This window comes from Lipophrys pholis (genome assembly GCF_963383615.2).
Source record: "Lipophrys pholis genome assembly, chromosome: 1".
NCBI lineage: Eukaryota > Metazoa > Chordata > Actinopteri > Blenniiformes > Blenniidae > Lipophrys > Lipophrys pholis.
Window position 1 is genome coordinate 54,607,338 of NC_137635.1, and position 15,588 is coordinate 54,622,925.

At 48.1% G+C, this 15,588-nt stretch overlaps 1 protein-coding gene across 2 annotated transcripts in view; it reads right to left on the reverse strand.

Moving 5' to 3' along the window:
* The window catches only part of adgrl2b.1 (adhesion G protein-coupled receptor L2b, tandem duplicate 1), a 158,803-nt gene that overhangs the window by 51,279 nt on the left and 91,936 nt on the right, over nucleotides 1-15,588 (reverse strand). For both annotated transcript variants that reach the window (XM_080483259.1, XM_080483260.1), the window contains one exon: nucleotides 12,275-13,075. In XM_080483259.1, the coding sequence (XP_080339385.1) occupies nucleotides 12,275-13,075 (801 nt within the window). The remainder of the gene's footprint in view (nucleotides 1-12,274; nucleotides 13,076-15,588) is intronic.

Consider the following 15,588-nt stretch of genomic DNA (forward strand, 5'->3'; position numbering starts at 1 on the left):
GAGATGCTGTAAAATCTGAGAGCTATAAATTTAACGGTAAAGAGGGAAAAAAAAATAAATAAAAAAAAAAGCTTGTTTCTGGAGACTAGCAGACACGCAATGAGGCGCGGTGTTTTACGATTTATTACTGGTATTATTCTCCTTCTCCCGGCGCTCCAGTCCCTCGGCTTTCAGACGCAAACTGACACCAGTGGCAATGAGAGTGAAATTTGTGTGACGAGTAAAAAATGAGTGAAATCCTCGGCGGAGGCTCAGATCTCTGCTGCAGACACTTATTAAAGGTTTACACGGGAGATTTCCTGGACCCAAATCATTGTTGTCATTTTTTTGGGGGTTTTGATGATGAATCAGTTTAGTTTGTTTTTTTTTAAAACAAAATCTAACGTTTGACCAACAAAACTTCTAAAACAACACTTTTTTAGGGATACTGCAATACCACTTTTTTTTTTATACGAGTACTAACCTTTAGCTGCTCACTGATACCAATACCGATACCGAGTATTGAATACTACGGCTGGGTGATATAAAGACATTCAGGATATTTCCAGATTTCCCAAAATGTGATTTTTAAAAACACATTATTGTTTTTATCGATATAGTTTTTGCATTTAAAATATTACTTTCAAGACTTGCCATGTTTTTTAACGGTTTTTAACACTTACATAACATATTTCTGCAGAAGTCACATGTTTATTCGTGCGACGGCTTAATAAATGTTTTGCTTTGCCGGCGACTTTCACTTGATTGAGTGAAAAATAAATACTGATATTATATTGTATATCGCCATACTGAGAAAAACTGCCATGCAAATAATATCCAAAGGCTATGCACTGCCACTAACCACCTCCACCTCTTCTGTGTCGACGCTACGTCACCTCCGCCAGCCTACATTAGCATAGCAGAGCATGGCGTCTCTCTCCACTCTGCGCTATGCTACTGTAGACCGAGCTGCTGGTGAGAGTATCAGTCACTTTAATCATGTTTAGCATGTAGCATGTAGCATCCCTGGTGTGTGAGCCCTGGAACTCTTTAGCATGTAGCATCGCTGGTGTGTGAGCCTGAAACGTTTAGCATGTAGCATGTAGCATCGCTGGTGTGTGAGCCTGAAACGTTTAGCATGTAGCATGTAGCATCGCTGGTGTGTGAGCCTGAAACTTTTAGCATGTAGCATGTAGCATCCCTGGTGTGTGAGCCCCAGAACTCTTTAGCATGTAGCATCGCTGGTGTGTGAGCCTGAAACTTTTAGCATGTAGCATGTAGCATCCCTGGTGTGTGAGCCCTGGAACTCTTTAGCATGTAGCATCGCTGGTGTGTGAGCCCCAGAACTCTTTAGCATGTAGCATCGCTGGTGTGTGAGCCTGAAACTTTTAGCATGTAGCATGTAGCATTGCTGGTGTGCGAGCCCCAGAACTCTTTAGCATGTAGCAGGGAGCATGTAGCACGGCTCGAAGCAGTTAAATGACTGAGCGACATCGAGCTAACTGCTGGTCCAAACATCTCTAGTGATGAAGTTGCTGGTGATGAAGTTGCTGGTGATGTAAGAACTTTCTCCTCCCCATTGTCGTTCTCATTAATATCAAAGAATCTCCAAACGGCCACCATCGGTATCAGAGCATCCCAAATCTATTTTTAATCATAATTTCATATTTTGTTACAGAATTTGCCAAATATGGGAATTTTTCTCTCCCGTTCACAAACTTAAAGCTGTCGGCAGTAATGGAATCTACGAGTTCAATGTGTCACAATAAAACGTTCCTATTTGTCTCTAAACCGACTGGATCTATAAATCAGGAGCAGAATATTTGTTTGCTTGTTTATCGACGCTCTGAGACGACTCGCCGACGTTCGCCCGCCTCGCGCGCTCGCTCAGGCAGAATCGTGAAATCGTCTGGCTTTAATTAGAAGAAGCTCTCAGACGTCGGCTGAGTGTTTTCTTTTAATCAAAGACGAGATCGCATCTCTGTGGATGTTTGCCGTCGTCTCTTCTCGGGGTTTCACGTCGCGGAGGACATCAAACATCCAGCGCATCCATTCAGTTCCTCCTCCAGCGATGCGTCCGCCACAGGCTGATTTTGATGTTTGTGTGCGACGAGCCGCCGCCGCCGCCGCCGCCGCCACCGCCACCGCAGAAGCGCTACTACAATTTTCTTTTGATTGCGGAGAGCAAATTCACCCGGAGTGCGAGCCTCGTGTCCTCTGATGGCACTCAGCCGAGAGAGGGCCGCACCAATTAGCCGACGTTTCTCTCAAGAGGCAGCGAGTTGCTCTTCATGGGCAATCTGCCCGGCAGAGGCATACGGTTACCGTACGGCGGGCAACGCCTCTCCAGGCCGAGCGACGCAGCAACAACCGGCGGAACTCACCAGAGTCGACTCGGGATTCGTTCAGACTTTTAAAACGTCTCGGGGGGGAAAACGCGTCGTTTCAGGAAGGTTCTGAAAACGAGGGTCCGTTTCCACGGCAAAAATAGCACCTGATGGAGGAGATCAAAGGAGATCAGCGTCCGTTGCCATGGAGACGCTCCCTGCTCAGTGGTTCACAGTGATGTAGCTACCTGACAGGCTAGTTAGCATCATTATGAGCTAACAGCTACCATGGTAGCAAGACTAACTCTGCGTTAGTCGACGGACTGCGATCTACCGAGTGTAGCTCGAGTTTATATTTGATTTCATACTGCTGGGAACTACGAGTAAGAGGTGGGAGGTTCCCAGTTCCCAGTTTACAGCGTTGACATGACAAACTACTCACAGGTTCGTCACCACAGACAAGAACAAAGACAATGATGAAATTAAGCTTTTCCCTCTTTTGGGTAGTTATGGACACACGATAATTAAAATCAATAAAAAGTCGGCCATGTTTGTAGTTCTTCAGGGAGGCGTCGAGTGGAAAAGAGGTAAACTTGATTCTCTACGACCAAGAGCGTCAAACACTGTCCATTTAGTTCCACCTATTTCCAAGTCGACACACACTTCAATACCCACTTACCGTAACTTACGGACTATTGAGTGCACATGTATATAAGCCACACCCACCCAATTAAAAAAAATTAAATAAAAAAATACACACTGAGGGTTTTATCTCTGTTCATCGAGTATTTTAGCGGCTATTTGCTGATTGTGATTCTGAGGAGGAAGATTTTCCTCTGAGGAGGATGGTTGGTCAGCGAGCAGTTCGGAATTACGTGATGCACCTGAACACATCACCCATGTATCGGTGGCATGAAGCTCGTTAACCCGGAAAAATCCAGAGATTAGAAGCGTCATCGTTTAAGCTGCAGGGAATAAAACGTGTGAAAAAAAAGTAGTGGCTTGTAGTCCGGAAATTACGCTACTTGTTTGTCATTGCTGCCAAGCGCAGTGGAGTTTGTTTTGTTTACACGACGACTTACAGTCACTGTAATAATAATCCAAGTTGGTAGTTTTATTTTGACAGTCACCTTAATAACATACAATGCTCTGCTGCATGTGTGTGTGTGTGTGTGTGTGTGTGTGTGTGTGTGTGTGTGTGTGTGTGTGTGTGTGTGTGTGTGTGTGTGTGTGTGTGTGTGTGTGTGTGTGCTTTCAGTAGTAAAACTAACAACAGCAACAACTAGTGGCCCAACATGAAAACAACATCATTTTCAAAATACAAAACTTTCCAGAAACTAAAAAACATGCGTTTTCATTTGAAACGTCGTCGTGGAAACGGGGCCTTGGCGGCCGGTTCCGTTATGATGGATCATTTAAGTTTGTTTAGCGTCCAGCTGGTGGCGGTTTCTTTCTTCCACAGGGTCCAGCTTAGTTTACAGCCGATATAAGAAAATAAAAGGTAAAAAGCTGCTCAGGTTTCAGAGATAATTAACATTCAGCCCGTTAATGAAGAGTCCACTCATTAAGCAGCTGCTGCTCATCTGAACGTTAACTTTAATGACCCGACCTGCCCCGAGATCTGCCCCCGGCTCACTGGACAACACGGCAGAGCAGTAAAGGGTGTGTGTGTGTGTGTGTGTGTGTGTGTGTGTGTGTGTGTGTACTGTGAATAAACTGTATCTTTGGGGTCGCACACCTGATCACATGTTTCTAAACACGAGACGTAGTTTCCATTGAAGGAAAAACCCCCGGGAACTACATCAATGGATTTGTGTGTGTGTGTGTGTGTGTGTGTGTGTGTGTGTGTGTGTGTGTGTGTGTGTGTGTGTGTGTGTGTGTTTTGCTCTTTACCATGGAGCCAGTGGCAGTAATTAATAACAGACAAAGAAATCCCGGCAGACATGAATGTTTCACCCGCCTGTTACTAACGCTCACGCCGCTGCACTGGGCTCACACGACGCCCAGCTTGGCCCGGAGCTGAAGAACCAGCAGAAGATTCCGGAGCTCTAATCCGACGCCGAGGAAGGCGTCACTGTTCCTGCTAAATGACAAAGACTAAAGCCGCGATGACAGCGCTGCTATTGACTCTACGTCTGTAAACACACAGAAGAAAAACTCTGCCCGACACGTCCTGCAAATTCTGCAGGCCGGAAACTCCACAGCCTGCAGCAGCATTAACAAACAGGAGCAGCAGCATTAACAAACAGGAGCAGCAGCATTAACAAACAGGAGCAGCAGCATTAGCAACCGGAGGAGCAGCACTAGCAACAGGGGCGGCATTAACAACAAGAGAAGCTCCAGCAGCAACAAGAGAAGCTGCAGCAGCATTAGCAACAACATCCGCATTAGCCACAGGAGCAGCATTAAGAACAAGAGACAAAAGAAGCTGCAGCAGCATTAACAACAGGGGCAGCAGTATTAGCAACAAGTGGAGCTGCAGCAGTATTAGCCACAGTAGCTACAGTCACAGCATTAGCCACAGTAGAAATATTAGCATCACCAGCCACAGTAGAAATATTAGCATCACCAGCCACAGTAGCAGCATTAGCAACAGAAGCATCATTAGCATCTTTAGCCAGAGTAGCGGCACTGAGAATGCTCAGCATTTCATTCGGCTGGTTTGTTTTCACGCGGCACTATGAGAGTGGATCAGACCACCAGGACAACGTCCGCGCAATTACAGCAGCTGCTGGTTTGGGGGCGCTATCGCCCCGAAAGAGGAAGTCCCACCCCTTTAGCCGGCAGTAGCTAAAGGCGCAAATTACCTTGGCGCTAATAGTTAGCCACATACAACCTGCGAAGGAAAAGGGTCGTACAACAGACGGCGAAGGACACGGAGCTCCAGTCTGTAGGAGAAAGCGAATCCCGTCAGCGCCGACATGATGGGGAATAAAGCCGCTCGCGTTTTTTGTCCAACTTAAACAGGAAAACAAAGAAAAAAAAAAAGCGTTTGTGACTCTAAACTGATTTAAAATACAATTCAGTTCCACAATGTTTGCGTTAATGTTTCTTTATTGACGTTTTCCTTTGATTCGTGTTTGAAGGACGAGTCCCGCTGGTCCAGGCTCGCTGCCGCTTGTTTGCTCTTTCAGGCAGAATCATGAAATCACTTCGTTTTCATTATGAGAAGCTCTCGGATGTCGGGGGAGTCTGGCTTCCTGGGAGTTTTTTGAATTTTGTCGGAATCACAAACAGTCTGTGAGTTATAATGAGAATCCTGTCAGGTGATGGAATCTGGAAAAGTACTTTTTTGTCCATGATTGTCAAAAAATAAATTGTCCAAAGGAAAGAAAAACTAACTTAAGAGCCGTGTGAGACCAAGTCCAACAGAGACAGGAGACGTCTTTGTCCCGTCACAGTCAGATCCCGTCAGGATCTCTGACCGGACCGTAGTTCAGTTCAATTCATTGTCTTTAGTTTGTTCATAAGTATTTATTCTTTCATCCTTTCAGGTATGTCACAGATCAAAGATACGTTTTAAAAACCTTCTGTCCTGAATAGATGAAAGCAAAATCTGCCAAAAAAAATAACAATTTTGAAATGTTAGAAACTGCAGATGTCATTTACACCGAGGAGGAATAGTTTGGGCCTAGTACTGATCCCTGAGGGACGCCAGACGCAATGTCCAGGTACAAAGTCGTAAAGTTTCTCAGCTTCACCCAAAACGTGTCAAAGGTATGTGGTAAAAAAACAACTTGCCTGAAAAGACAAAAGCAAAATACTTCTGATTGGATCTTGTTCGATGGATTGACGGGTTCAACAAATACTGTCGATCTCTCCATCAATGGTTCTTGGTTCTTCACGGTCCTAGAACCAAAATGAGACCCTGAGGTACTCCTGAGAGCTACCACAATGTTCCCCATCGTTTACACAATGTTTGAAGTTAAAAAGTATAGTTTGCGTGTTTTTGCTTCAGAACACTCTACTGAGCATGTGCAGAACTACTAGTTACTACTACTAAGGATGGGGACCAAATTCTGTACTTTTAAGGGTACCGACTGAATTCCGTCTGTTCTACTGAGTACCGCTTCACCTAAAATCAAACTACCAGTTCTGGGTACCTAAACGCCTCCATGTGACTGTGAGGGTCAAAGAGTTGGAGATTTTCCGAGCTGGACTTGAACGCAGCATCTCAGCACACGAGCGTCACAGCGTCAGTAGCTCCGGGTTCAGAGAGAAAACGGTCAGAAGTACGGCTCCGCTTTTCAAAACACAATGCAGATAATGATCGCTGCAATATTAGTGACGTGGAGTTCGAGGCCAGCGGTGGGAAAACTTCTGATCTGAGGAAACTCCTGGTTCAGAACGAGCGAGCACAATTTGACCCCCTCAGAGCTACCGTCACAGATCTACAGCTCTACCGTCACAGATCTACTGTCACAGATCTACCGTCACAGATGTACAGCTTTACCGTCACAGATCTACCATCACAGATCTACAGCTTTACCGTCACAGATCTACCGTCACAGATCTACAGCTCTACCGTCACAGATCTACAGCTCTACCGTCACAGATCTACCGTCACAGATGTACAGCTTTACCGTCACAGCTCTACCATCACAGATCTACAGCTTTACCGTCACAGATCTACCGTCACAGATCTACCGTCACAGATCTACAGCTCTACCGTCACAGATCTACAGCTCTACCGTCACAGATCTACCGTCACAGATCCACAGCTCTACCGTCACAGATCTACCGTCACAATGGTTCCAGAGAGAAAAGGAAAGGAATAGGAGTTACTGTAGTAAGTTTTAATTTGAGCTTTAATTTGAAAAAACACTGCGTAGTTGTAGTTCAGGGTTGAAGAAATTTGTGAAAGAACTGCGACGTTGCAAAACAAACAGTTGGATGTTGTTTTGATAAATTTGTTTATATATTGAGAAACAAATATGTCAAATTCAAATATTTTGATTTTATTAGGAATTTTTTTTTACATTTATTACTACATAAACACACAAAGTCCAGAAAACTGGGACCGTTGAGTAGCAGTATGGATTCCCAGGTATCGGTACCGTATCGGTACAGTTCCTTTCTCTCGCGGTGCGACTGACCATGAGCAGGGTTTCCGCCATCAACAAGCAGAGTCCGGTAGAGTCGGAGTATTTCAGAACGTTTTCAGAAGCTCCAGCACCGCTGTGGTTTAAACTGAAGCCCAAAACTCAACGGAACGTTTGAGTTTCCAAAAGAAAAGACTGTCACATGAACGCGTCTCAAGACAGAACCGAACAGACCCAAGATGCTCAAGTTGGTTATTCCTGCCGCCTCGACCTGCGTCCGACTGGTTCCCCGCAGTCGGGGAACATGTTTGTTCCCTGAAGGACGTTGACCTCCGACTTGGAGGAGCCCCCCCCCCCCCCCCCCCCCCCCCCCAGTGTTCCTGTGACTCTGGAGGCTCGACGCAAAACCGGCTCTTGAACGTGACGAGACGTTTCCAGCCGGAAACCCGTTCGATAAGATTCCTCGCACACGACAACGTTTGCGAGATCAATTATTCGGCGGCTTCTGACGACTTCCCCGCGCCTCCTTTCATTTCAAGCCTCTAATCCTGACGGCGACGGAGCGCCGCTCTCGGATGAGCGTCACAAGGTTGATGCCTGACAGCAAAGGACACGGACGCTAGAGAGAGAGAGAGAGAGAGAGAGAGAGAGAGAGAGAGAGAGAGAGAGAGAGAGAGAGGTGGTGTTGAAGGTAACTTCACTCTGTGGTCCATGAATCTTAATGGCCACAATTAATTTTCTTTACGCCTCAAGTGCCCCTCAGTTTGAGAGAGAGAGAGAGAGAGAGAGAGAGAGAGAGAGAGAGAGAGAGAGACATTACTTCAGCACCATTAGATTACCCTACAGAATAGCTTGTTTAATTCACCAGCATATCATGGGCAGCAGTAAATCGTAATAGCTACACACTAAAGAAGTTAAAGGTGTAGATCTGGAAAGGAGGGAGAGAGAGAGAGAGATAGAGAGAGAGAGAGAGAGAGAGAGAGAGAGAGAGAGAGAGAGAAAGAAAGAAAGAAAAACCAGAATAAACAAGAAGCAATTATGTTGAAGTGCCATTCAGCGAGGCTCGGCGAGCTCGGCCGGCCTTGGCATCTCCAGTCGCCTCCTCGCTCCTTCTCGTTTCAACATGTTGCCATAAAACACACTTAATGACCCACAATGTCGAGTTCTGAGGGGAAGACTCTACTCCTGATTGGCTCCCGACGAGCACGCGGCGGCGAGGAACCAGTGCCGGGGAATAATGAGCGAAATCAGCCCCTCCGCCGAGTTCGACGTCTAAAGAGCCGGCGTGGCGTTTTCTGTTTACCGAGGCTTCACGGCCGCTGAGAGCGACATTAAACCCTCCAGCGGGAACCGGGGCGACTTTCCTCCGCCAGCCGACACTCTTTCCAGACGAGGAGGCTAATTATGATAATTCAGCTGTTAATTACATTTACATACATCAGCACGCCGACAGTGGAGCCGTTTGCACGCATGGCCGACTCATTAAAGTGGGAGTATTTCTCGTATCTCTGCTAACAGGCTCTTAATTGAGGTTGTTGTACGGGACAGCAGCCCGGGAGCCCCCTCCGGTGTGGGGGGGGGGGGCAGGAAAACAAACAGACGTGTTGACAAGAGGTCAAAGTTCAGGAGCACACAGCCTCCATTGAGAACCCCCCCCCCCCCCGAGCCCCTGAAACCGGAGCCTCTCGTGTCCGAAACTCTCTCTGACACACTTTAATTTAGCGTTCTCCGAGTCACTTTGAAAATGCCCCGATTGTTTTATTTTATGCAATTTTTTCCACATTCAGAAACAGAATCTAAAACAAAAGGGAATATCTAATCAAAGAAAACATGAAAACATGCAGGAATTTCTTGATATTTGCTGTTAGAACAAACATTGAATCGAATTAAACAACGACGCTGCTAATTTATGATTTTTTTTGTACTGTTAACGAGCTTCATGCCACCGATATGTGGGTGATGCGTTCAGGTGCATCACGTAACTCCGAACTTTCTTTTTTTTTCTTTTTAAATTTGGTGGGTGTGGCTTATATCCAGCTGCACTCAATTGTCCGGAAATTAGAGCATTTATATTTCTAGTTTTAGTTATTGACTGATCTCTACCTGAACGGAGCTAAGAGCTGGCGGAACTGCTGCCGCTGGCTGCTCTGCTAAACCAGCTGCTAAACCTGCTCAATGTTATCCTGTTGACCTTATTCCGCTCCGCCCACTTTCAACGATCTAGAGAAAATCTGTTACTGCTGCTCTGCTAAACCTGGAGCTGCTCTGCTAAACCTGGAGCTGCTCTGCTAAACCTGCAGCTGCTCTGCTAAACCTGGAGCTACAATACTAAACCAGCAAGTTAAAAACTCCTGCAAGCTGCTCTGCTAAACCTGCTGCTGTTGCTGCTCAGCTCAACTTGTTGCTGTGCTCAAGTTTGCTGCTCGCTGCATAGCGACATTTGCTGCTGCTCTGCTAAACCAGCTAACTGCTCAGCTAAAGTTAACATTAGTTTGTTTTCTCTCTGCAGAAGCGACGTGAGGAGATAATGTTGTTGTTGAAGCCATATAGATAAAATGTAATTCAATTAAGTCAGATTAAAAGAGTGTTGCTGCCCGCGGCTCTGCTCCAGATGCTAGCAGACATTGTGTTGCACTATCGGAGGAAAAGCCGCCGCCGCTGCTGCTCAGCTAAACCTGCTGCTGGTTGTTTGGCGGAAGCGGCTGCTTTGCTGAACCTGCTCCTGTTGGCCGAACCCCGCTGCTGTCCAGATGCCAGCTCCTCCGCCCAACCTGCTGCTCCTTAATAAAGACTCAGACTTTAGAGGATCTTTCCAGTCTACTTTGAGTCGTGGAGCTTCGGTGGCGGTCGGGCTCGCACCAGAACGTAAAGGAGAGCCGCCGGTTCTGTTGACATCAGGCGGTTCCAGCCTGCTGCTTTCTCACACACACACACACACACACACACACACACACACACACACACACACACACACACACACACACACACACACACACACACACACACACACACACACACACACACACACCCCCCACACACCACACACCGAGTGTTTCTGCAGCGCACACACTGAAGCGTTACCGGCGGAGCCGAGGCCATTATCATTCTGATTCAAGCAGACAAAAGAATCCCCTCGCGGCTGCGTTTCCGCGGCGCGCCGAGGGAAGCTGTGAATATATCGTGAAGTTGGGTCAAGATTCTTGTTTCCCCACTTCATGCCGGCGACTCAGCCGCACTCCGCGGGATGAGGTGGCTGCAGTCAGGTAATTAAAGCCATTATCGGCTTGATGTAAGGTCCCCGTCTGATGACACGTATGTCGCCTCTCAGCACTTCACAGATTAATTTAAGCCCTTTAACCGCCTGACAGGATTCTTCACTGTAATTGATCTGCCTCTCCCTGATTCACCGTGTGCTGCAGAACTCACACACTCCTCAGCCCGCTGCTTTTAAAATCATTACCCCACAACGGCACGGAGATTATCTCCTGATCTGTCGCAACAAGAAAAAAAAACTAGTTAATGAGGTAACCATGGCAACACAACTTGAAATGTGGAGGTGAGGAGGAGCAGATAACAGTGAGCGCAGTATTCCTCCCAGATATTCCCGGCATCGGAGGAAAGTTCAGGAGGCCGGTGTTCATAACGGCTCCCGATGAGGCTCAGAGATTAAAGAATTCGACAGGGTCCGAGCTGCAGCCGCCGCCGCTGCCGCCGCCGCCTCGCGGTAATAACGTGCCGGCGGCGCGATCCCGCCGGGAGCAGGTTCCTCATTCCGAGGGTGAATGTGTAATTTCTGTCTGCAAATGAGCCCTTTCCCCAAGACTAACACAGCCTCCTTTCTTTATCACACCTGAAGAGCGTCCAGAATTAAGAGGCAGCCATCTGTGACGGCCCACGCTGCCGCCAAACAATGGAGCAATTACACAAAACACGCCGTCGGAAGCTGCACACTTCAGCAGCGCCCGATCGGGCAGGACGCGGCGTGGCGAGCCTCGAGTGCCGATATCGGCTATCAGCCTCTCGGCAAATTTATTTGGTTAATTTGGTGATCGGATGAAAATTGAATCTAATTAAAAAATCTTTACAAAATTCAACTGAAAGAAGGAAATTCTGTGTTTACATGAACAGAAACGTGTCGAACTCAGATTTTCACGCTTCACAACAGCCGACAGAGGGAATCCTAGAGTCACCTGTGTACCGTGATTGTGCACACACCTGAGAGCTGCTCTGCTGAACACGTCCTTACCCACTTCACTAACCCTTCCATCGCTGCTCTGCTAAACCGACGTCCAGCGATTCCGCAGAGCCTCTTTCTCTTCTGCTGAACCTGCTGTAGCTGCTCTGCTAAACCCGTCGCCACTTTGGCGAAGTGGCTCTGGTGTTCCTCTGCTAAATCTGCTGCTGCTCTGCTAAACTAGCTCCAGTGACTCTGCAAAGTCTGCCGCTCTTCTACTAGATGAGCTCTGTCTTGCTCTGCTAAATCTGCCGCCGGCTACTCTGCTGCCCAAACTCTACTAAACCTCCAGTTGCTGCTCCACTAAAACTGTTGCGAGCTGCTCTGCTAAACCTGCCGCTCTTAAAGTGTTAAACCTGCCACTGGCTGCTCTGCCAAGCCGGCTGCTCCCACTTTGCTCAGCTCTTCATCGCTCGTCCGCTGAATCAGGTGCTGGCCACTAACTTGGTTAATCCGAGCAGCTGAAAGCGTGGCTGAAACCCGCCACTAGCTGCTCTGCTAAACCTGCTACCCGAAGAAAACAAACACAACCTCAGGGAGAACCTTGGAAGTTTTTCAATCTTAGTTTACGAAGCCGATTGTTTTTTAATCGTTTAAATGTGGCTGAGCAGGCGGCGACATCATCAAACTGTCAGACGTTAGCGTCGGCAGACGCGGATGACATCAAATAAGTAAACGCTGCGAGGTCTTACCTTCGGCGGGATCCGGCGGTCCGAAGTCCAGGTCGTAGCGTAGGATGTAAAAGTTATTCCACACGTAGAGCTGGTTGTCACGCGGGTTGTAATCCACAGCGGTGATGTACTGGTACTGGTTGGGGAAGAGGATGTCGGTGTACTCGCCCTGGCTCAGCTTGGTGTTGTAGGTGTAGTCGATCTCACTGCGACTCGTCTCGCTCTCGTTCTCCTCGTAGGTGGAGCGCACCACGTGCAGCACGCCGCACACCATGAAGGCGTTGGAGGCGGAGCGCTTGTCGTACGCCGTGTCCCACGTGGCCTCGAAGCGCAGCGTGTACGGGTTGAGCTGGCTCACCACGATCCGCCCGTTGTTCTGCTCCGTGGCGTAAATCACCCACAGTCCTCGCTCGTCCACGGCCAGGTCGATGTCCGTCTTGCCGCCCCAGCGGTACGGCGAGGTGTCGTGGTAGTTGGCGTTGTTCACGATGGCCTCGCCGCTCTTGATGCGCGTGCGCAGGTCGAACTTGACGATGTTGCGCGTGCGCTCCTTGTTGAAGAAGATGGCGCCGTCGTACGCCACGAAGCCCGTCCCGTCCACGCGGTGCGGCAGCTTGTAGGTGGTGGTCTGGCGGCCGTTCTTGAAGTCGTCCAGGGAGGCGTACTCGATGAGGGTGTCGGTGCGGTACGGCGTCCACGGCATGAAGAAGACCTTGTCCCCGGCCTGCAGCGGGTCTTTGCACCAGGAGCCGGCCTGCTGCTCGGCCTCGAACAGGAAGGTCGCGGCGCCGACCCCCTTCAGGGTCCCGGGGCAAATGAAAACTAGTGACAGAGAAGAGCGACAAACAAAGTCCAGTCAGGTGGATCATCGGAGAACACGTGACATTCTTGCTTTCTTTGTCTTCTTTTTTTTTTGGGGGGGTTTTTACTACCGACAGCTTTAGTTCTAATGCTCCAGGAAAAAAGAAAGCAAACGTCTGCGTGTGAAGGTTAAGTTGCACCTCAAGGGTTCTGCTGCTACATCCTAACAGGGACGGAAGAAACTAAAACATGAACGGAAAACAGAAAAACCTGCAAATGAGAGACATGTGGGAAATGGAAGAAGTTCACGTCGGGGTTCTTTCTATTCTCCCCGGGAACCGGACCGTTCCCGAACGCCACGTGAAAGGACACACACTGCACATGCACACTGACATGACCGAGGTCGGAACCCAAATGAGGAGGGGACAGACGTCACATCTTGTAATAAGAGTGAACCGTTGATGATGGCGGCAGCAAAGCAGAGGTAAGGATGGGGGGGGGTGGAGGTTTGGGTGTAGAAGGATTCTGGTCACTTCTGAGACAAAAGACAAAGAGTGCCGCGGATGGGTGAGGGAGGCCGTGGGAAACGCTCCCCAATGGGTCGGTTCTGGATACAAGGGTTCTGGTCTGCTTTCTTTGTGCGTTCCGACGTGTGGAGGCCTCCCTCAGCCATCGCCGCTGGTCGACATCACGTGCTATGGGTGCGGTAGAAGTTAGGCCAAGCAAACTCCGGCTGCATTCACACTTGTATGGTTTTCAACGTGGGAGGCTAAGAAAAGATGGCTGCCATCAGACGCCGAACCAGAACCTGTCGACAGACGACAACCTGCTCGGATGGTCGGAAACAGTAGTTCACCTGTTGTTCAGGTGATTTCTCAGCTGGTCGTCATGACAACTGCGAGACTTTTCTTTTGGGCGAGACATGAAATACATTGAAGCTGAATTCACTTTGCCTTGGAACTAAATCTGAACTGGTCTGTCCTGGTTCTCCTGCCGGTGTGCGTCTGGACTGGTTCTAGACTGGTTCATAACCGGTTCTAGACTAGTTGAAGACTGGTTCTAGACTAGTTTATGGCTGGTTCTAGACTGGTTCTAGACTGGTTGCAGACTGGTTCTAGACTAGTTTATGGCTGGTTCTAGACTGGTTCTAGACTGGTTGCAGACTGGTTCTAGACTGGCTGTTGGTTTTATTGAGTGTAAAAATCTGGAATTGTTTGAAATAGTGGTTTAACTGGATTCATATTGATTTTGGACCGGTAATTATTTTTCACTTTGGACCAGTCCTAGAATGTTGAGACTTGTTTGTTTTGGGAACGAGTTTTGGATTCGTAGTTGAACTTCTTTAAACTGGTTTCAGTCTCGTTCTGAACTGGTTTGGCTCAGTGTCGGGTCACTCTGAGTCGGACTGATTCTGGATTTCAAGATGATTTTGTTTTAGATCTGAATTGGGTCCCATAATGAGCGATATCCAGGACCGGTCATTCTATATCGAGTCACTCTCTAATTCTAGAACTATTTGGTTTAGAATAGTTTTGGATTTCAGTATCATGCTTGGTACTGATGTTGGACGAGAGACTGAATGAATTTGTACTGGTAGTGGTCAGGTGTTGGATTAAACTGGTTTGGACGGGCTTTTCTGCTGATGTGTGACTTCTTCATCTCTTCAGTCTGGATTCTAGTTTTGGTTTAGTTCTGGACTAAATTTCAAAACAAATCCAGTGGATTTGACCTGCTGTCGCTTTGGATCCAGATTAGTTTTGTTTGCTTTGTTTTCTTCTTCTGTGGTTATTTTGTCTTCACACATGTTTCTGTTCAGGCTCTAGTCTGGTTAGTCTGGTTAGTCTGGTTAGGGTTAACCCAGTTTGACAGCTGCTTCATGGACTTTCTTACTTTAGAGGAGAACTAAAGTGAATCTGAATTCCTATTTCTTTGGTCCTGAGCGGGTTTGGTGGAGCGCTCTACCTGCTTTTTGGCTCTCTGGACTCTGGCTGTGTTTGTTTTCTGGCTGGGCGAGCGCCGAGGCTCAGAACTTCTTGACAAGTTGGTCTGAATCCAACCAGACGTTAACAAGTGTGAACACACCCAGAGACTGAACCAGAGGAGGAGAGAAAGAGGACGAGTCATTCTTCAGGATCGACACGGTGCTAAAGCAAGACGCCCTGCAACAGATCGGCGGCGTTCTCTCTCCGGGGGCGACCGTGGTGTCGTTTAAAACTCAGTTCTGGAAATCACTTTGACTCCGTAGGTGCAACCAATCCTCGGGGGAGGGGTGGGGGGTGGGGGGGGTTCTTAGCATTTGACAGGAGAGGCAATCAGGAGGAGAGGAGGGAGGAGACGTAAGGAGGAGGAAGAGGAGAAGGAGGAGGAGAGGGGCTGTACTCAACACCACAGAAACAAGGAGCCGAAGGAGGGGAGGTGTGTGGGGGGGAGGGGGGGACCAGACCACTCATTTACCTTTTTGTTCCACTTCTATTTCAGGCATTGGAAAAGAAAGCGAAAAGAGTGCAAGAAAAGGGAGAGAAAGGTTATCACGA